Source organism: Caretta caretta, chromosome 1 (assembly GCF_965140235.1).
Source record: "Caretta caretta isolate rCarCar2 chromosome 1, rCarCar1.hap1, whole genome shotgun sequence".
Classification (NCBI taxonomy): Eukaryota; Metazoa; Chordata; order Testudines; family Cheloniidae; genus Caretta; species Caretta caretta.
This window is the reverse complement of record NC_134206.1, coordinates 315601329-315623107: the sequence shown is the minus strand read 5'-3', so window position 1 is coordinate 315623107 and position 21779 is coordinate 315601329. Positions and strand designations below refer to the sequence as shown.

The window sequence follows — 21779 nt, the reverse complement described above, 5'->3', positions numbered from 1 at the left end:
ATGTACAGAAAGCTCATAACTGGTCAAGACTCATAATCATTGTATGTATGGGTAATATTTAAGGATTTATATTGAAAGTATGCTCCGTGGACTTGGAGTAAAAGTTAGGCCTTGTTTACACTGCAGAGTTTTAGCGATGAAACAGTGGAGGTGCACACTGCAAGGCCCTTTTCGGCAACAAAGCTCCTCAGTTTCAGCAACAAAATAAAACCACCTCAATGAGAGTCATAGAGCTTTATACGCAAAAGTTTAGTTGCCAAAATGCCAGTGTAGACACTGCACTTGATTTTATCACTTTAATTGAGGGTCTCCCACAATGCTCATCCTGACCGCTCTGGTCAGCAATTCCAACTCCGCTGCCCTGCAGCCAGGTAAGCAACCATCTGCCCCATCTCCTTTAAAGCTCCAGGAATTTTTGAAATTCCACTTCCTGTTTGCTCGACATGGAGAGCTCACATCTCACATCGCGTCTTCCCAGCTGACCATGGTGGCTCCACACAGCAAATGCTCTTCTGCTTGAACCAATGCAGAGCTGCCGGATCTGCTCAGTATTTGGGGAGAGGAGGCTGTGCAGTCCCAGCTGCGCTCCAGCCATTGGAATTTCTATACCTACCGGCAGATTTCTTGAGGCTTGTGTGAAAAGGGCTATGATCAGGACACGCTGCAGTGCAGAGCAAAGATCAAGGAGCTGAGGTATGCGAACTGGAAGGCAAGGCAGGAAAACCATTGTTCTGGTGCTGCGCCTCAGACCTGCTGTTTTTACCAGGCATTGGACGCTATCCTTGGTGGCGACCCCACCTCCACTGCCAAGAGTCCTTTGGATACTTCATTGGGGATGGAACTGGCAGAAAATGGACCTAACCCAGAGGATGAAGTCATTGACGAAGAGGTGGAGGCAGACAACGATGTGGAGCCAGGGCCGGATTAACCCATAGGCTAATAAGGCTATAACCTTAGGCCCTCCTATTTTTAGGCCCTAATGTAAGCCCTCCATTCCATACTGAAGTAACAGCTGAGCGACAGTAGCAGGGCCATCGGAAATTTTTTTGTCTTATTAGATATTGCTTTGTACAAATTAATCCATCAAGATTGTGAATTCAATTTATGGTGGTTGTGATTTTGTTTTTGTTGGTTAAGGAAGTGGTTGTGGCCCAAGCAATATTGAACTTTGTACACAGTAGGCCTACACTGGACAACAGAAACTATGTCAAAGAAAGGAGGATAGCAGAAATTGAAGGAGGCCAAAGAAAGATGGTAAAGACAAGATGTAGTGCTGAAAGGTGTTCCTTCTCTCCTAACTATTTTTTCTCCTACTTAGTCTGGTGGTGAAGGAGGCCAGGTGAATACCAGCCCAAGTGAACCTGCTGTGCCTGCACCTGATGAAAAGGAGCAACCTCCTGTGACTTCTCTAGCTGCAGTCTCGTCCCACTCTTCTGAAGACTTTCCCAGTGATAGTAACACAAAAATATCCTTCTCCAACGATTCAGGCGGGTGGGACATGACTTCTCAAGATCTCATGGCACACTGGACTGAAAAGGGCCAACAGAAATGCCAGAATCTAGATGCTGACTTTTCATTGACAATCCGAGAGTACAACCAATCAGAATAGTTATCAGACCAAATCAATGTTTGAATATGTGAAGCCTAACAAACAGATTGGCAAGCGAGAATGGCTCATCTATTCACCTTCTAAGAAGAAAGCGTACTATTTTTATTGACACCTGTTTTCTGATACCAAAAAGTGGGGAATGTTCTGTGGAGGCTGGAAGAATACTGCATACATTACCAATCATGCAATGAGTGAGCAGCATACATTGTCAGTTAGCAGCTACCATGCCTGAAAGAAAGTTAGTGGCAGAATTGAAGAATGTTCTCAGACGCATAGTTGAAACCATAGTTTTTCTTGCTGAGCATGGTCTGCAATTCCGTGGCTCAGATGAGAGCTAATCGCTAAGTTTGACCGTTTCTTAGCTCAGCACATCAATGAACACGCAAATCGTGGAAAAGGCCATACATTTATCAAAGACTGATGTTATTTATTTATTTATTTTTAAAGCTAAAGCTAAGATTAAGGTAAATTACATCAAGATTAAAAAATTGAGTAGATTCTCTCTCCTGAATTTTAGCATTTGTGGCTACATAGTTTCAAAATGTTCCTTAGCTTAAGTAACTCTTACAAAGAACGTTGGAACCTACCTTTAATTGTTATTGTTCATCTATCAGTATCCATCAACATTTATGTATGGAACATTTGTGTATAGCATTATAGATGTGCATGGTGCTTTATGGAGTAAAAATATGGGGGTAAAATTCTGGCTCCCCGAAGCAAAAATCCCACTGACTTCAATGAACCCAGACTTCCACCCAGAGTCCCTGCCCTACCTTACAATTTAGGGGGCTGATTCTGCAAAAGCTTACTACTGAGCTGCATAATACCATGAAATAGTCTCAGTGGGTGCTCTAGAGAGTGCTTTCAAGTTCAGATCATAGATTAGAGAAAACATTACATGACACAGGAAGATTCCAAGAGAATGAGGGGGAGAAACATGCATCCGATGAAGTGAGCTGTAGCTCACGAAAGCTTATGCTCAAATAAATTGGTTAGTCTCTAAGGTGCCACAAGTACTCCTTGTTTTTTGCGGATACAGACTAACACGGCTGCTACTCTGAAACCTGCAAAATAAAGGTTACTTATTTTCACAAGACACGTTCTGTTAATTCTTTTTAAAAACTGTTATAGTATTCATTTAGAAGACACGAGGGAGAGAAATCACAGCCTATTTAAAGGATGTATAAAGTTGAAATATTGGGAGGTTGCATTTCAGAATCTGAGTCACAACTTCAAGGTGTTCTATACCAAGCCCCACTAGCCCAAGTCTGTCAGCCCTGGCTGGGAGGCTTGCTCCAAAATACTGTTGTAGACATACCTGGTGAGGAAACCAGTTCAGGAAAACATCCCTAATTGAGGAAAGCACTTAGCACATGTTTAACTGTAAGTATGTGCTTAGATCCCATTGTTAACATGCTTAAGTGCCTACCTGTATCAGGGCACATAAGGAAGCAAGGGATACCTGTGGCCAAAGACAGACTAACATCTAAGTGTGGCCCAGCTGATGAAAAACAGCTTCAAATCTGCAGATATGTTTCCATGGCAATTGTGGAACAGATCAGTTGAATTCTTCAGTGCTCTCATAATCCATTACTGCCTGTGGTGAAGGAGGGTGAGGGAGCCAGGCCTCCTCTCTGAAACTTCAAATTCCTTTTTCCTGAAGAGATTTGTGCTTCAGCATGACTCTCTTGTTTTATAGGTAAGAATCCTTCTGAGCATACCTAGGCTGTGATGTAATTACAATATGAGTGTATATTCCATTTATCAGCAATATTTGCAAACTTCACTGAGGGTGCAGACATCTTTGGGCCCAATCACAGTAGGGAAAACTTTAAAAGTTTGTGCAGTTTCTAGCAAAAGTATTCTCCATTACATCTCTCACAAACGGCTACAATCTGTCTGAGAACATTTCTAAAATATCTGTAGCCATATATGCATATTTCTGATCAAATACCTCTTTCAAACAGTTGATGAAATACAGTATGCCACAAAAACTCACATGCATTTTTTTTTTTTTTTTTGCATGCAAAAGTGGCAATATGAATAACACAAGGCTGGAGGGATTGGGAACTTCCCCAAGCGATGTAGTTATACTGATGTAAATGTATAGTGTAGACTTGGCCTAAGTCTGCTCTGGATAAAAGTATCTAATGGTATGTCAAGTGTTAGCTATTAACACTGACACCTTGGTTCCAATGACAGGTTTCAGAGTTGCAGCCGTGTTAGTCTGTATTCGCAAAAAGAAAAGGAGTACTTGTGGCACCTTAGAGACTAACAAATTTATTTGAGCATAAGCTTTTGTGAGCTACAGCTCACTTCATCGGATGCATTCAGTGGATTTCCGATGAAGTGAGCTGTAGCTCACGAAAGCTTATGCTCAAATAAATTTGTTAGTCTCTAAGGTGCCACAAGTACTCCTTTTCTTCTTGGTTCCAATGTTCAACTTCACTGGCATGTCAGAACCAATCTAAGAGCTACAAACCCTTTCCTTTCTTGGAGTGCTGTTGCTCTATGACTTCACAAAGCAGGCTGGGGAGCAACTCAATCTTGGCTGCTTCTCCAAACTCTCCTCCTCCTCCTTTCTTGCATTCTCCTACTGGGCAGCTAAAAAAAATAATTCAATATAAAGCTGACAGTGTGTTACAATTGAAGACCATTCACAACTGTTTTATTCCTTTCAGCTGCAGAGGGTACAACTGAGTGGGAGTGGCCACAAAGGTATTTGTAACTTTGGCTAGTAGCCTTCCTCAGGTCAGTGTGCGCTGGGGATGTTTTCCCAAGTGGTGGCTAGAATGAAAGCCTTTTTGTGAGCTATTAAGAAACCAAGTACTGAATTTGTGGAAATCAAATTTAACAGCAAAGTCAGACCACTGGAAATGAGTGTCAACTATTTAAAATGAGTGAATAGGACATATAGAGTAAGGGAGCAGCACAATAAATTCCATGAGACCTGGCTCCTCTACATGCAACACTTGAATTTAGAAGACTAGAATTGTATGACAATAGGAACAGAGATAAAGGAACAGATATTTTACAAAACAGCTGTTGCTCTATTGATCCTATCAACACTTTCTGAAGCATGCCTTTATTCATAACTGGACATATCCTCGCTACTAGGAATGGTGGGTTATGAATGAAGCAGGACATCTGTCTCATAGCCAGGGATGTGTCCCAATATGGATACCACCCTTTATTGGTATAAAAGATTCCTGTTATTCAAAATGTTTGAGTGACTGATATATTGACTCTGCCTTGCATTATGGCTTGATGAACAATGAACACTGTTTATAATTTTATTAGTTCATATTAAATAAAATATAACAATCAAATGAAAAAAAGTTATACCACCATCATTTCAGCACTGTAGAATTACTATATGATTTCTGATGTAGGTTTTGTCATATCCTCTGTTATTTCTGTCTGATAAGGAGTTTTTATTTCCAAGATTGTCCATACTTCTGTTTCTAGCAAACTTTGTATTTTACATATATATTTGAAGATGGTCTGGATAAATTTCAAGCCAGATTTGTTCATCAAACTTCATTGTTTACCAACCATGTGATCAGAATGGCCAGATGTTGCAGTATGATCTGTGTGGGTGGACCCTTGCACCCCTGCAGAGCCCCAGTGACTCTAACAGGACTTCACACACACAAGAATCCACCCAGATCAGACTGCAGGACTGAAGGATGTAAATTAAATTTTTTAAAGTATCTGAATAGATAAAACAATGTAATTGGATAAAGACTTCAGAAGCTTCTTTGAGCAGATATGTAATCCCTTTTTTGAATGTCAAATTACACTTTTCTGCAATATGCTGATTGTTTTCTGTATACTAGATTTTAACTATAAGGGCAACCCCACTTTTCTTTATTCCCCACTATTTATTCTTTATTAAAGTGGCAGCGCTCTAACGTTGGCTGTGTAGACATACCCTTAGACTAATAAATATTTTATTACAAGTACTGACAATTCAGGCTGGTGCTCTTTATTTATGATCAAGTCCCCACCACCAGTTTCCAACTATATACAGGCTTTTTATAGCGGCTTGGCCTACCACAGGCCTGGCCAGCAACAGACTAGGAGACTCCCCACCTCCCTCTGAGCCTGACCTTCCCCTCTTGCTCTCACTTCCTCCCAGCCTTATAGCTCCTGCTAATGAGGCTGGCAGGTGTGACCAGTTACCAGGCAAGCATCAGGCTATCTACCCAGACCCAATCCAATCCCCCTGATTGGGGCTGCAGTGGCAGGAGCTGATTAAGGCCTCTCTAGCAGCACCCTACGACAATAACCAAGAAGAAAAAGTAGCAGAGCAATCAGGAGAAAACTTCCCTACCCAGTCATAGATTCACTACTGTCCTGAGAGCTGAAGGAGATGATGGTCTTTGTAAAATAAAAGCACATCAGGACTCATGTGAATATTGCATGCTGACTTGTGTGGTAACAAAGTAACACTCCAGCAACATCACCAAGGGGTGATGTCAATATGCCTACAGACTCTCAAGTCAGGCTTGAGTAGCTCCAATTCTTTTCTCTGAGAGGTCTCAGAAGGTAATATTTGCTTTCTCATCTGCCCTGAGGGCTCTTTTCTGTGATGTACTGCAGGGTTCTATTCTGTCACTTATCCTGTTCAGTGTGTATATAGGGCCAGTAGGGCAGATAGAAGGAAGGTGTGGGTTGCAGTAACATCAGTATGCTGATGACCCTCAACTCTACATCTCTGTTTGATTGGATCAAGTTTGTGCAATTGATTTGCTTTCCTCCTGTCTAACCAAGCTTGGGGCTTGGATGACAGCTAGTTAGCTGAAGTTTGGTCCAGCAAGGTAAATTGGTAAGTTATCACTTCCTTTGTTGGTTTTTGACAGAAGTGATATGTCACTGCACTGAAGATTTTCCAGCCTTTTGTTACGGAAGTTTATGACTTGGGGATTCTGTTAGATCCTTGGCTGTTCTGAATACACAGACAGCAGAGGTGCCAAGAATGCTTTTTTCCATCTGTTCTTGGCAAAAAAGTTATGAATGTGTCTTTTGAATGTGATCTCTCACTCTCCCATTCTTTTGTCACCTCCAGCCTACATTACTGCATTGCACTTTACTGGAGTCTAAACCTGATGTAGGTGAAATTTTAGCTGGTGCGGAAAGTGGCTGTCCAATTACATAGCAGTATTCCTTGCAGGGAGTCTATGCTCCAAAAACTGCACACTTTCATTACACTTCCTGTTGCAATCCAAGATGCATGTTTTGATCTATAACTTCCTTCCTGCTTTGGGTTTTATGTATCTTAGAAACTGCCACTCTTCCCATGTTTTAACTGGCAGTTGAGATCAGCCAAGATGTTTGGGCTGACAGTCCCAAGATTTGTTCAGCTGGGGACAGGGAGTTTCTCAGCAAAGGGCACTTTATTCTGGAACAAATTCCTCCCTTGGTCTGACATAACCTGAAATTATTTGCATTCAGGACATGTTGGACAGCCTATCTATTACTCAGGCATTTTGTAGGTAGATGAATGGTTGGACAGGGGAACATCAGTTTAGGTGGGATCGGGGCTATTTTAGCTTTGACACTGCCTCAGGATGAATTATTTTGTAAAATGCATTTTAAATTGTTCATGGATTTAGAGTTTCCTGATAGGCGCACTGTATAAGTCTAAACAAATAGCCCTACAATATGAGAATTTTGAAAAACACGGAGTTCAGTTTATTTAATATTATCTATCTAAAAACTGGAGGGCTGTAGCTTACTAAGAAAAATATAGGGAGATTGTGAGCTGATTTTGTATCTAATACACACCTGAATTCTCTCCACAAGTCAGGAAAAACTAAAATATTTCTTATATTATAAAACATACATTGCTTTTTGGACATGGGAATACACTAGAGAATGATCAGTAAATCAAACAATCAATAGGAGAACAGTATAGAACAGTTTCTTCTAAATAAATATTGAATATGAATCTCTAAATGCAGTGTTATAATGAAAAGAAAACATCTGTAGCACATGAACCAATTCAAAACTTTTAAATATTATAGGTCACTTATCAAGGGGTTTAGACCCCAAAATATGTTCTGAATTTATATTTGGAAGGGTTGGGTCGGGGATGTCCTCTAGATTTAATCAGTAGGATATTTTAAAACATTTCACTCCATTGCTGAGAAATTAAAATAAATTATTTTAACAATAGACACTGGTTTTGAGCATCATAAAATCCACCCCCTAATATTCTGTACTCCCACTGGTGGCTTTGCAACAGTCATTAAATATCCCCAGGAGGACACCAAGATTGATTTAATATAGGTCACTATACAAATTATTGTTGAATAAAAACAGGCATGTTAATGCCAGCTCCATTCAGTGTGCACAACGAAAACCAAAAATATTTGTCCAATGGAAGTAACAAAGGCTCATATCCTGCAAGTATTTGCAAGTATTTAACTTTATGCTCCATTGATCTCAGTGGGATGATTCATGGGAGGAGAGGTAAGCAAACACATGTGTCTGCAGGATCAGGTCCGAAGATGGTACATTAAAATATTTGTATCCTTCTGGGTATTACAAACAACTTTTTCTTTTCCGTTCAGATTGAAACCTATAACGTAGAGAGTTTTAAAGGTCACAATTATAGATTTAAAGTCAAGTTCAAAAGAAAAAAAAAAAACCGCTAAAAATCCTCCCATTGGTAAACAGCCTGTTTTTCTGTATGGGCTGATGCCTTGACCTCCACAATATCCTCCATCAGCTTATACCCAGAACTTTTCAAATTAAAGGTAAACTCAAAAGATTAAAAAAAGATGGACATTACTAGCTTAAGTGGTTCATTTTGAAATTCGGATACAAATGGAACAGAATCTCCCAAGTTCTCACTTCTCTGCTCCACAAACTCAACAACCCTCACACAAAAAACCTCTGTGGTCTCACATCACTTCTCCACATGGATTCAACAGCAGAGGGCTGACATGAAGTCTCACATTACCAAGACTTTGTTGACTTCATAAAATCTTCTATAGCAGTGGTTCTCAAACTTTTTTTTGCGGACCACTTGAAAATTGCTGAGGGTCTCAGCAGACCACTTAATGATCTTTTCAAATGTTGTTTGCACCGTTAGCTAACTACTGTAAAGCTCTTTGGATAAAAGCGCTATATTAAAAAAAACCCTTAATAATAATTACTTGTTTTGTTCTACAAATAAAAGCACACAGCTCATATTTTAATATCAGTAGTCTTACCTTTCTAATGGGATGAATGTGCCCTCTCTCCCCCACCGTGGCAGCCCCCCTAGCTGGGGCTGGGAAGGAGGGCCGTCTCTCCCTGTCAGCCGCGGCCCTGGAGCTGGGGAAAGTTGCCTCTTTCACTGGCCGCTGCAGCTCTGCATATCCCAAATTCCCCGCCACCCCCTCTTCTCACCCCACTGCCCCCTCCTATCTACCCCATCTTCCCCCAAGGCTACCACTTCACCTTACATGTGCAACTTCTCCAGTGTCCAGACACCTAATTTGTGGAGCCATGCCTGCGCGGCTCCCCTAATTAGCTGGGTGGCCCTTCATTCTCTTGTGTGCAGCCGCCTAGGCGCGCACCCTAGAGGGAACTATCTGCAGGCCACCTGAATGGAGCTCACAGACCACAGTTTGAGAACTTTTGTTCTATAGTACACATTTAATAGTGTACTGTTGTTTCAAAGCCACCAAATGCACAAAGATCTAGAGTACGTATCCCAGCATCCAGAGATTTATGATCTGGGGCTGTGTCTTGCAAATACTTAAATATCTACTGACATGAGTAGCTTCAACTGTGATGACATTCCAGCTAAATTCAGATGGACAACTCACATATTTGCAGGATTGTTTCCTAGATGACTGATCCTACAACCCTTACTCATGTGAGCAGTCCCACTGAAGTCAATAGGAATGCTCCAATAAGGATTACTTATGTGAGTAAGGCATTGTAGAATATTGATAGTAGTTGCTTCCAAATGTGCTGATGCACTGTTGTGGCACAGTAGTGGATGGAGTTAAGCATACCATGATGAAAGTTCAAAGAATTATTGCAAGGGTTTTTGATAAAATACATCATACCAAGACATATTTTTCTATTGTTCCGAATATGCCATCAAGTGAAATGATTACAGCTGAATACAGCCATATATATTCAACATAATGTAAGATCTTTCACTTTATTAGCTACTTGACATATTCCATCACGTTCTATAGCATTTTGTCAATAATAGACAAATACTTTTCATAAAAATTCCATATTAAATGCTTAACTACTGCAAAAGACACTTTCTAAGAAAAACATTATACAAAATAGAAAATTGGATATAATTTTAACTATGATGGCATTCCAGAATCTATAAATCATTTACATCTTGAGGGGGGGAAAAAAAGCAAATTGAAAACTGCGTACTAGCAGATTAATCCAATATGGCAGCAGTGTGCCATGCATAAAATGCAGCAGCAGCACTGTTAATGTAATTTAGCCATATGGAGTGGAAATCTATCAACTTCATGAAAAGACTTGCACAGATACAGACAGACATCATCTTCCTTTCCAAATGCAAACAGATGGACATCATACCAAAAGGACTGAAGGTAAAAAATCCATTACAATCTACATATCACACAGACTATGCTGACAGCTTGTGCCACACGCTCTCAAAGAAACTGCGGAACCACCTGATCAACATCCTCTACAGCAAACAGGGAAAGATTAAGAATGAGCTCTCAAAACTGGATACTCTCATAAAAAAACAACCTTCCACACAAACTTCCTCGTGGCTGGACTTTACAAAAACTAGACAAGCCATTTACAACACACACTTTGCTTCTCTACAAAACAAAAAGGACACTAAACTATCTAAACTACTACATGCTACAATTGTGGAAAAGCAGCATTACTTGCCCCATAACCTCAGCCGTGCAGAACACAATGCCATCCACAGCCTCAGAAACAACTCTGACATCATAATCAAAAAGGCTGACAAAGGCTGTCGTCATCATGAATAGGTCAGAATATGAACAAGAGGCTGCTAGGCAGCTCTCCAACACCACTTTCTACAAGCCATTACCCTCTGATCCCACTGAAGGTTACCAAAAGAAACTACACCATTTGCTCAAGAAACTCCCTGAAAAAGCACAAGAACAAATCTGCACAGACACACCACTGGCGTATTCTATCTGTATTCTGTTACCCAAGATCCATAAACCTGGAAATCCTGGGCGCCCCATCATCTCAGGCATTGGCACCCTGACAGCAGGATTCTCTCGCTATGTAGACTCCCTCCTCAGGCCTTACGCTACCAGCACTCCCAGCTATCTTCGAGACACCACTGACTTCCTGAGGAAACTACAATCCATCGGTGATCTTCCGGAAAACACCATCCTGGCCACTATGGATGTAGAAGCCCTTTACACCAACATTCCACACAAAGATGGACTACAAGCCATCAGGAACAGTATCACCGATAATGTCACGGCAAACCTGGTGGCTGAACTTCGTGACTTTGTCCTCACCCATAACTATTTCACATTTGGGGACAATGTATATCTTCAAATCACCGGAACTGCTATGGGTACCCGCATGATCCCACAGTATGCCAACATTTTTATGGCTGACTTAGAACAACACTTCCTCAGCTCTCGTCCCCTAATGCCCCTACTCTACTTGCGCTACATTGATGACATCTTCATCATCTGGACCCATGGAAAAGAAGCCCTTGAGGAATTCCACCATGATTTCAACAATTCCCATCCCAACATCAACCTCAGCCTGGACCAGTCCACACAAGAGATCCACTTCCTGGACACTACGGTGCTAATAAGCGATGGTCACATAAACACCACCCTATACCGGAAATCTACTGACCGCTATTCCTACCTATATGCCTCCAGCTTTCATCCAGACCACACCACACAATCCATTGTCTACAGCCAAGCTCTAAGATACAACCGCATTTGCTCCAACCCCTCAGACAGAGACAAACACTTACAAGATCTCTATCAAGCATTCTTACAACTACAATACCCACCTGCTGAAGTGAAGAAACAGATTGACAGAGCCAGAAGAGTACCCAGAAGTCACCTACTACAGGACAGGCCCAACAAAGAAAATAACAGAACACCACTAGCCATCACCTTCAGCCCTCAACTAAAACCTCTCCAATGCATCATCAAGGATCTACAACCTATCCTGAAGGACGACCCATCACTCTCACAGACCTTGGGAGACAGGCCAGTCCTTGCTTACAGACAGCCCCCCAAAATGAAGCAAATACTCACCAGCAACCACACACCACACATTAGAACCACTAACCCAGGAACCTATCCTTGCAACAAAGCCCGTTGCCAACTGTGTCCACATATCTATTCAGGGGACACCATCATAGGGCCTAATCACATCAGCCACACTATCAGAGGCTCGTTCACCTGCACATCTACCAATGAGATATATGCCATCATGTGCCAGCAATGCCCCTCTGCCATGTACGTTGGTCAAACTGAACAGTCTCTATGTAAAAGAATAAATGGACACAAATCAGACGTCAAGAATTATAACATTCAAAAACCAGTCGGAGAACACTTCAATCTCTTTGGTCACTCGATTACAGACCTAAAAGTTACAATTCTTCAACAAATAAACTTCAAAAACAGACTCCAAGGAGAGACTGATGAATTGGAAGTAATTTGCAAACTGGATACAATTAACTTAGGCTTGAATAGAGACTGGGAGTGGATGGGTCATTACACAAAGTAAAACTATTTCCCCTCGTTTATTCCCCTGACCCACACTCCACTGTTCCTCAGCTCTTGTCAACTGCTGGAAATGCCCCACCTTGATTATCACTACAAAAGGTTCCCCTCCCCCACCCCCGCTCTCCTGCTGGTAATAGCTCACCTTAAGTGATCACTCTCATTACAGTGTGTATGGTAACACCCATTGTTCCATGTTCTCTGTGTATATAAATCTCCCCACTGTATTTTCCACTGAATGCATCCGATGAAGTGAGCTGTAGCTCACGAAAGCTTATGCTCAAATAAATTTGTTAGTCTCTAAGGTGCCACAAGTACTCCTTTTCTTTTTACTATTAAATGTTGACATGCAGTGCTGATAGATTGCCTATTATATACTGCCTACTCTAGATGTCATTGGCTAGGTGCTATTAAAATCTAAGATAGATAAGACAAATATTAGTAATATTCACCTCTGTCCTGTTCCAACATCATCTTATTTTGGAAACCAGCACTGCAATTCTATTTAAGTTTTCGCAAAAAGAAAAGGAGTACTTGTGGCACCTTAGAGACTAACCAATTTATTTGAGCATGAGCTTTCGTGAGCTACAGCTCACTTCATCGGATGCATGCCGTGGAAACTGCAGCAGACTTTATTTATACACAGAGAATATGAAAAAATACCTCCTCCCACCCCACTGTCCTGCTGGTAATAGCTTATCTAAAGTGATCATCAGGTGGGCCATTTCCAGCACAAATCCAGGTTTTCTCACCCTCCACCCCCCCACACAAATTCACTCTCCTGCTGGTGATAGCCCATCCAAAGTGACAACTCTTTACACAATGTGCATGATAATCAAGTTGGGCCATTTCCTGCACAAATCCAGGTTCCCTCACCCCCCTCCCAAAAACCACACACACAAACTCACTATCCTGCTGGTAATAGCTCATCCAAAGTGACCATTCTCCCTACAATGTGCATAATTAAGGTGGGCCATTTCCAGCACAAATCCAGGTTTTCTCACATCCCCCCCACCCCCATACACACACAAACTCACTCTCCTGCTGGTAATAGCTCATCCAAACTGACCACTCTCCAAGTTTAAATCCAAGTTAAACCAGAACATCTGGGGGGGGGGGGGTAGGAAAAAACAAGAGGAAATAGGCTACCTTGCATAATGACTTAGCCACTCCCAGTCTCTATTTAAGCCTAAATTAATAGTATCCAATTTGCAAATGAATTCCAATTCAGCAGTTTCTCGCTGGAGTCTGGATTTGAAGTTTTTTTGTTTTAAGATTTAAAAAAAACTTCAAATCCAGACTCCAGCGAGAAACTGCTGAATTGGAATTCATTTGCAAATTGGATACTATTAATTTAGGCTTAAATAGAGACTGGGAGTGGCTAAGTCATTATGCAAGGTAGCCTATTTCCTCTTGTTTTTTCCTACCCCCCCCCCCCAGATGTTCTGGTTTAACTTGGATTTAAACTTGGAGAGTGGTCAGTTTGGATGAGCTATTACCAGCAGGAGAGTGAGTTTGTGTGTGTATGGGGGTGGGGGGGATGTGAGAAAACCTGGATTTGTGCTGGAAATGGCCCACCTTAATTATGCACATTGTAGGGAGAATGGTCACTTTGGATGAGCTATTACCAGCAGGATAGTGAGTTTGTGTGTGTGGTTTTTGGGAGGGGGGTGAGGGAACCTGGATTTGTGCAGGAAATGGCCCAACTTGATTATCATGCACATTGTGTAAAGAGTTGTCACTTTGGATGGGCTATCACCAGCAGGAGAGTGAATTTGTGTGGGGGGGTGGAGGGTGAGAAAACCTGGATTTGTGCTGGAAATGGCCCACCTGATGATCACTTTAGATAAGCTATTACCAGCAGGACAGTGGGGTGGGAGGAGGTATTTTTTCATATTCTCTGTGTATAAATAAAGTCTGCTGCAGTTTCCACGGCATGCATCCGATGAAGTGAGCTGTAGCTCACGAAAGCTCATGCTCAAATAAATTGGTTAGTCTCTAAGGTGCCACAAGTACTCCTTTTCTTTTTGCGAAAACTTAAATAGAATTGCAGTGCTGGTTTCCAAAATAAGATGATGTTGGAACAGGACAGAGGTGAATATTACTAATATTTGTCTTATCTATCTTAGATTTTAATAGCACCTAGCCAATGACATCTAGAGTAGGCAGTATATAATAGGCAATCTATCAGCACTGCATGTCAACATTTAATAGTAAAAAGAAAAGGAGTACTTGTGGCACCTTAGAGACTAACAAATTTATTTGAGCATAAGCTTTCGTGAGCTACAGCTCACTTCATCGGATGCATTCAGTGGAAAATACAGTGGGGAGATTTATATACACAGAGAACATGGAACAATGGGTGTTACCATACACACTGTAATGAGAGTGATCACTTAAGGTGAGCTATTACCAGCAGGAGAGCGGGGGTGGGGGAGGGGAACCTTTTGTAGTGATAATCAAGGTGGGGCATTTCCAGCAGTTGACAAGAGCTGAGGAACAGTGGAGTGTGGGTCAGGGGAATAAACGAGGGGAAATAGTTTTACTTTGTGTAATGACCCATCCACTCCCAGTCCCACTTTCTGGGAGGACTTGTGATGAATTCTTCTTTAATATCTAGCCTAAACTTTTCCTCCCATAGCTCCAAGTCATTGCTCCTTGATTTCCCTTCTGAGACCTTAAATTACTCCTTTTCTTCGTATATAGTTATTCTTAAGCCTTTTATGGATTGAGATCACATCCCCAGAGTCTGCTCTCTTCTAGAGTCTTTAATTATCAAGTAGCACATGGAAGAGTTCAAGATTACTATCCCAAAGGGCATATACAGCACAAAGACAGCAGCTGAAAAACACTAGCCAAGTGAAGGACAGATTACGCTGAGAAACTGGGGGAAAAAATCACCCAGCTATGATGGACACTTGGTAATTGCATGAGTCCATCATCTTCTAAGTGTTCAGTCAGAGTGCTTTGTGAATGTTCCAAATGTACTGAAAAGGCCTACGTGATGTACAAACATTAACTGAACAGCACTTTGAACATATAAAATGCTAGCTGCTAATAGCAGAACACAATTACTTTAGGGGTGCAGTGAGTGAAATGAATTGACCATAAATTATAAAAGGAGGCTTAAGGCTAAAATGCCTGAGGGACAGACACTAGTGGGTTTGTAAGTCTAAAGTAGTCTGATTCATCTAGACAGGGAACCAAGGTATTTCACAGATTAGTTTTAAAACTGAACTCAGACAGTGTTGGTGCTGTGTCCTAAGTGCCAATGCCATCATTTTAAATGACAAGGATTGGCTATTCCAAGCCATTAACCTCCCTTGCCCCCACTCTCCCTCCTGCACTAGCTCTTGCTCTTTTCAAGCAATCTGCTCCTCCCAAATTAAAAGCATGGTCTGATGTCCCACATCCTCAAATGTTTTGCCAGTTACCCCACCCTCCCTCTCTTTCCAACATGTCTCAATCTCCTCCCTTCCTTCCCCTCTAAACCCATGGAACATGCCATTTGTAGCCATTATGTTGATCCTCCATCTTGGGCCCCTTCCAGTCTGGCTTCAACCCCTTCACTCTATCAACCTTCCGCTCACCCAAGTCTCTACAATTTCTTCCTGGCTACATTTAAGGCCCTGGCCTCCACCTGTTGTCCTTACCTTTCTGCCACTTGGGTACAGTTGATCATGCTCTCCTTGAAACCTTTGCCACTGTCCTTTCCTGGTTCTCCTATTACCTCTCTAATCACTCTTCAACATCTCCAATTCAAGCTTTTCCTTTTAGGTAAAATTTTCAAGAAGCGCCTAAATGACATTTTCAAAAGTGACTTAGGGCTTGTTTACACTTGAAACACTACAGTGCTGCCAGTGCACATTGAAGCTGCACCACTGTGGTGCTTCAGTGTAGACACACACTATGGCAAAGGGAAGGGTTCTCCCATTAGTGCAGATAATCCACCTCCCCAAAAGGCAGTAACTAGGTCGACGTAATGCTGTCTATACTGGGGGGTAGGTCATCTTAACTACATCAATTAGTGGTGTAGATTTTTCACATTCCTGAGCGACACAGCTAGGTCAACTTAACTTTTGAGAGTAGCCCTGACCGTAGACCAGTGGTTCCCATACTTGTTCCGCTGCTTGTGCAGGGAAAGCCCCTGGCGGGCTGGGCCGGTTTGTTTACCTGCCGCGTCCACAGGTTCAGCCGATCGCGGCTCCCAGTGGCCGTGGTTCGCTGCTCCAGGCCAATGGGAGCTGCTGGAAGCGGCAGCAAGTATGTCCCTCGGCCCGCGCCACTTCCAGCAGCTCCCACTGGCCTGGAGCAGCGAACTGCAGCCACTGGGAGCCATGATCAGCCGAACCTGTGGACTGTAAACAAACCGGCTCGGCCCAGCAGGGGCTTTCCCTGCACAAGCGGCGGAACAAGTTTGGGAACCACTGCCATAGGCATTTAGGAGCCTAAATCTCATTGAAAATCAGTAGGACTAAGGCTCTTAAATTTCTTAGGCATTTTTGAAAATGTTACTCTAAAGGCTCGTCTACACTTACATTTTATAGTGCTCTAACTTGCTGGCTCAGAGGTGTGAAAAGTCACCCCTCTGAGCGCAGCAACTTTGAGCGTTTTAAAGTGCTAGTGTGGACAGGCTCCGAGCGCTGGGAGAGCTATTCTCCTCGTGGAGGTGGATTACCATCGTGCATGATCACACACACATGTCAAAGCGCTGCCGTGGGAGCACTCACGCGGCAACACTTTGAAGTTTCTAGTGTAGACATATCCTTAGTCTTCATGGCTCTTCACAATTCTACCTCTCCCTATTCACTTATCTCTTATCACTTCCCCCATCCCGTATGTCCACCAATAATGCCAGCCTTGACTGCTGCTCCTCTCAAAACCATTTTACTCTCTTCCAAATCAACCCTAAATTGATCCTCAAAGCTACTCATATATCCCTCCACTCCAACAAGCCTTCCATTGCTGGAGACAGGCATATTCACAGTATAGGTTACAATGTATATATGTGTATATTTATTGATTTGTTTGTATTAGGAGGTAGTGCCCCAAATGTGCTAGGCTTTGCATAGACACACAGAAAAATCCTAACCCTCGCAGTTTACAATCTTCAGGGTAGCCACAGACAGTGGAGCAGCCACAAAGGAAGGAAAGACAAGTGTTACAAATGTATGATCATGCAGACAATAGAAGTGGTAGTCACTTTTTGATGGCTCCTCTCTGATGGCACACACACACACACACCCCATCATCAGATTTTGTATGCTGACCCACTGATGGCTTTGCTCTTTATCAGGACTTTTAGTAATACATGGCTAAAAACCTCCGATACAGCTAAATTACAGATGATATTGTGCAAGGGCATATCTACCTTGGCAGATTATGGGCATAGTGGAGGAAGGGGGGCAGTGGATCAGGCAGTGTGCATGGTGGCGTGTACGCATTTTGTTGTGCAAGCTGCAGACTCGAGGGGATATGCCAGTGACTAAACTCACATTTTCATGCTTCATGTGTTTCAGGAGGCGCAGTTCCCGGTAGGCTCGTTTGGCAAAGAGTTCGGACTGAAATGGGCGGTACAGTTTCTTGATAGCCACTTTGGTGCCATTTCTTCCATCAATAGCTGAGCTTTAAGAGAACAAGAATAGAGTTTGTGAGTGATGATTGGAGTGATGCTGCAAGTCCTGCCACCAAAGATGCACTGAACAATAGGTTAGAGGACTGCTGGTGTGTGGCTGTTCTCTGCCATGTGACAGAGGCAAAGTCACATAACCGCTCTGTGCCTTTGTTTATCCTACTGTAAAGTGGGGATAATAACTCCCTAAGTACCTCACAAGGATATTGAGACTCTAGCATGCTCCCAGACCCTTTGACGATAAGAAGCTAGAATTAGAAAACTGTAAATGGGAACATTTAGGCAGGAAAAAGAGAGATGTCTTAATTCCACTATATTTTATTGGACTAAGAAAGGATTTTTGGTAAAGGTAGAAAGAGGGGAAATTAAGAATTGGCTACAAAATAAACCATTTCCCTTAGCCATGTCAGATGAGCCACAGCAGAAGTCTATAAAGTAATGGATGGCACAGAGGTCAATCAGCTCTCATATTCTAATAAACAGTGGAACATTTTTATGAAGTAGAAATGCAAAAGGATCATAGCGAAATTCAGTTTTACAGGACCCTGTAACTGTGGAACTAACTGCCACAGGACACCACAGAGGGCAAGACTTTAGGGTGGTTGGGAAAACGCTTGAGCAGTTCTATGGATGGGAACATGGAAACATGCAAAGTTACCATAGGCAGGACAAGAAAAACAGAAGGGACAGAAACCCTCATGCTTCAGGGCAGAAGCTTGCTTCCTCTGGCCCTTGAGGAAGAGATTTCCCCTAGGGGCAGGTTATTGCAGAACTGTCTGCTCTGGGCTTTCCTTGCAACTTCGCAGCAGAAAGCCCCGGGGGGCTAGGGGGACCAGACAGCAAGTGTGAAAAAAGGGGACAGGGGATGGGAGGAGCGGGGGTAAGAGGAACCTATATAAGAAAAAGACCCCAAAATCCGGACTGTCATTATAAAATCAGGACAGCTGGTCACCCTACCCCAGGCTAGCTGGGCAAATGGGCGTGGAGTCCAGCGCAAAGCAGGAAACGGGGCGGGACAAAGCGGGGCTGGGCAGAGCCAGCACCTTCCCCCCGCACAGGAGCGGTGCGATATCACAAACTGCCGCCCATCAGAATTGGCTGCAATGACACCGCCACCGAGGGGAGCGGGGGCCGGGCCGGGGCAGCCCGAACAAAAAGTTGGAAGGAATTAAAGCGAAAGTGGCCGCGGAACTGGCGCGCTGTCCCCGCGAGCCAGGGAACCGAGCCGCCTCCCCCAGGAGCTGCCTGCGGCGCCAGGGCGGGCAAAGTCCCTGGCTGTGCGGGGGCCGCTAGCCCGGCTCCCGCGGCTGGGGCGCGCAGGCAGTGGGCAGCCCCCTCCTAGCCGGAGGACGCAGGCACCCCCCTCCCCCCAGCCCCCTCCTAGCCGGGGCGCGCAGGCACCCCCCCCCTCCCCCCAGCCCCCTCCTAGCCGGGGCGCGCAGGCACCCCCCCCCTCCCCCAGCCCCCTCCTAGCCGGGGCGCGCAGGCACCCCCCCCTCCCCCCAGCCCCCTCCTAGCCGGGGCGCGCAGGCACCCCCCCTCTCCCCCCAGCCCCCTCCTAGCCGGGGCGCGCAGGCACCCCCCCCTCCCCCAGCCCCCTCCTAGCCGGGGCGCGCAGGCACCCCCCCCCTCCCCCCAGCCCCCTCCTAGCCGGGGGACGCAGGCACCCCCCCCTCCCCCCAGCCCCCTCCTAGCCGGGGCGCGCAGGCACCCCCCCTCCCCCCAGCCCCCTCCTAGCCGGGGCGCGCAGGCACCCCCCCTCTCCCCCCAGCCCCCTCCTAGCCGGGGCGCGCAGGCACCCCCCCTCTCCCCCCAGCCCCCTCCTAGCCGGGGCGCGCAGGCACCCCCCCTCTCCCCCCAGCCCCCTCCTAGCCGGGGCGCGCAGGCACCCCCCCTCTCCCCCCAGCCCCCTCCTAGCCGGGGCGCGCAGGCACCCCCCCTCTCCCCCCAGCCCCCTCCTAGCCGGGGCGCGCAGGCACCCCCCCTCTCCCCCCAGCCCCCTCCTAGCCGGGGCGCGCAGGCACCCCCCCTCTCCCCCCAGCCCCCTCCTAGCCGGGGCGCGCAGGCACCCCCCCTCTCCCCCCAGCCCCCTCCTAGCCGGGGCGCGCAGGCACCCCCCCTCTCCCCCCAGCCCCCTCCTAGCCGGGGCGCGCAGGCACCCCCCCTCTCCCCCCAGCCCCCTCCTAGCCGGGGCGCGCAGGCACCCCCCCTCTCCCCCCAGCCCCCTCCTAGCCGGGGCGCGCAGGCACCCCCCCTCTCCCCCCAGCCCCCTCCTAGCCGGGGCGCGCAGGCACCCCCCCTCTCCCCCCAGCCCCCTCCTAGCCGGGGCGCGCAGGCACCCCCCCTCTCCCCCCAACCCCCTCCTAGCCGGGGCGCGCAGGCACCCCCCCTCTCCCCCCAGCCCCCTCCTAGCCGGGGCGCGCAGGCACCCCCCCTCCCCCCAGCCCCCTCCTAGCCGGGGCGCGCAGGCACCCCCCCTCCCCCCAGCCCCCTCCTAGCCGGGGCGCGCAGGCACCCCCCCTCCCCCCAGCCCCCTCCTAGCCGGGGCGCGCAGGCACCCCCCAGCCCCCTCCTAGCCGGGGGGCGCAGGCACCCCCCCTCCCCCCAGCCCCCTCCTAGCCGGGGCGCGCAGGCACCCCCCCTCTCCCCCCAGCCCCCTCCTAGCCGGGGCGCGCAGGCACCCCCCCTCTCCCCCCAGCCCCCTCCTAGCCGGGGCGCGCAGGCACCCCCCCTCTCCCCCCAGCCCCCTCCTAGCCGGGGCGCGCAGGCACCCCCCCTCTCCCCCCAGCCCCCTCCTAGCCGGGGCGCGCAGGCACCCCCCCTCTCCCCCCAGCCCCCTCCTAGCCGGGGCGCGCAGGCACCCCCCCTCTCCCCCCAGCCCCCTCCTAGCCGGGGCGCGCAGGCACCCCCCCTCCCCCCAGCCCCCTCCTAGCCGGGGCGCGCAGGCACCCCCCCTCCCCCCAGCCCCCTCCTAGCCGGGGGGCGCAGGCACCCCCCAGCCCCCTCCTAGCCGGGGGGCGCAGGCACCCCCCCTCCCCCCAGCCCCCTCCTAGCCGGGGCGCGCTGCGGGGACCAGGGGGCCCCGCCCGGCCAGGGGGTTTCCTGGGGAGGGGAGACCCACCCCCTGCCTCACTCACCAGACAGCGCCGTAGGCTCCAGAGCCCACCGGCTGCAGGTCCCGGTAGCGCTCCCGCACCTCCCATAAGGTTTTGGTGATTTCCTGCCGGTAAAAGCCTTTCTTGGCGGAGGACATGGTGACCCAGCCCCCTGTCGGCGCCTTCCAACAAAGAGCCCTGAGGAGCAGAGAGAAGGGAGCTGCGGCGGCTGCGAGGGGCTGGGCTTGGAAGCGCTCCCGAGGTGTATGTGTGTGTGGGGGGGTGTCCCTCTCTTCACGGAGATTGAATGTGGCTCCTGCTTTCTCTTTCCCCTCCGCCCCAAGCATGCCCTCTCAGAGGAGGAGGGCCTGCTGGAGTCACCGTGAATGAACCCCCCTCCCCGCATCTGGGGGCTGCCTGCTTTGTGACAGATAAATAACTCTCCTGTGTGTGGTTGCTGCCTGGTGGCAAGGCTGGGCCCAGGGGCTAGGGAGGAGCTGCTCGGCTTTCTCAAACCAACTAAAAACTGGCCTTTTTGTTTCAGATCACGTGGTGAGATATCTCTGCACACACCCCTCCCCTTCCAAAAAGCCACTTCTAGCCTGTTTCAGTGAAAGCTGCTGTATTTGAAGGCAACCTTCCAGCTATGTAAGATTCCCTCTCTGAAAAGTTCTTATAAAAAAACCAGTGTGTGTGAGTGT

General features: G+C 46.6%; 1 protein-coding gene across 1 annotated transcript in view; it reads right to left on the bottom strand.

The window, feature by feature from the left end:
- Window positions 1–21563, bottom strand: part of LOC125630653 (mitogen-activated protein kinase 12) — a 78192-nt gene extending 56629 nt beyond the window's left edge. The window contains exons 1-2 of the mRNA XM_048836877.2: window positions 21121–21563; window positions 17847–17976 (exon numbers count right to left, since the gene is read on the bottom strand). Coding sequence (XP_048692834.1) covers window positions 17847–17976; window positions 21121–21425 — 435 coding nt within the window. The 5' untranslated portion in view covers window positions 21426–21563. The remainder of the gene's footprint in view (window positions 1–17846; window positions 17977–21120) is intronic.
- Between the last annotated feature and the right edge of the window lie 216 nt (window positions 21564–21779).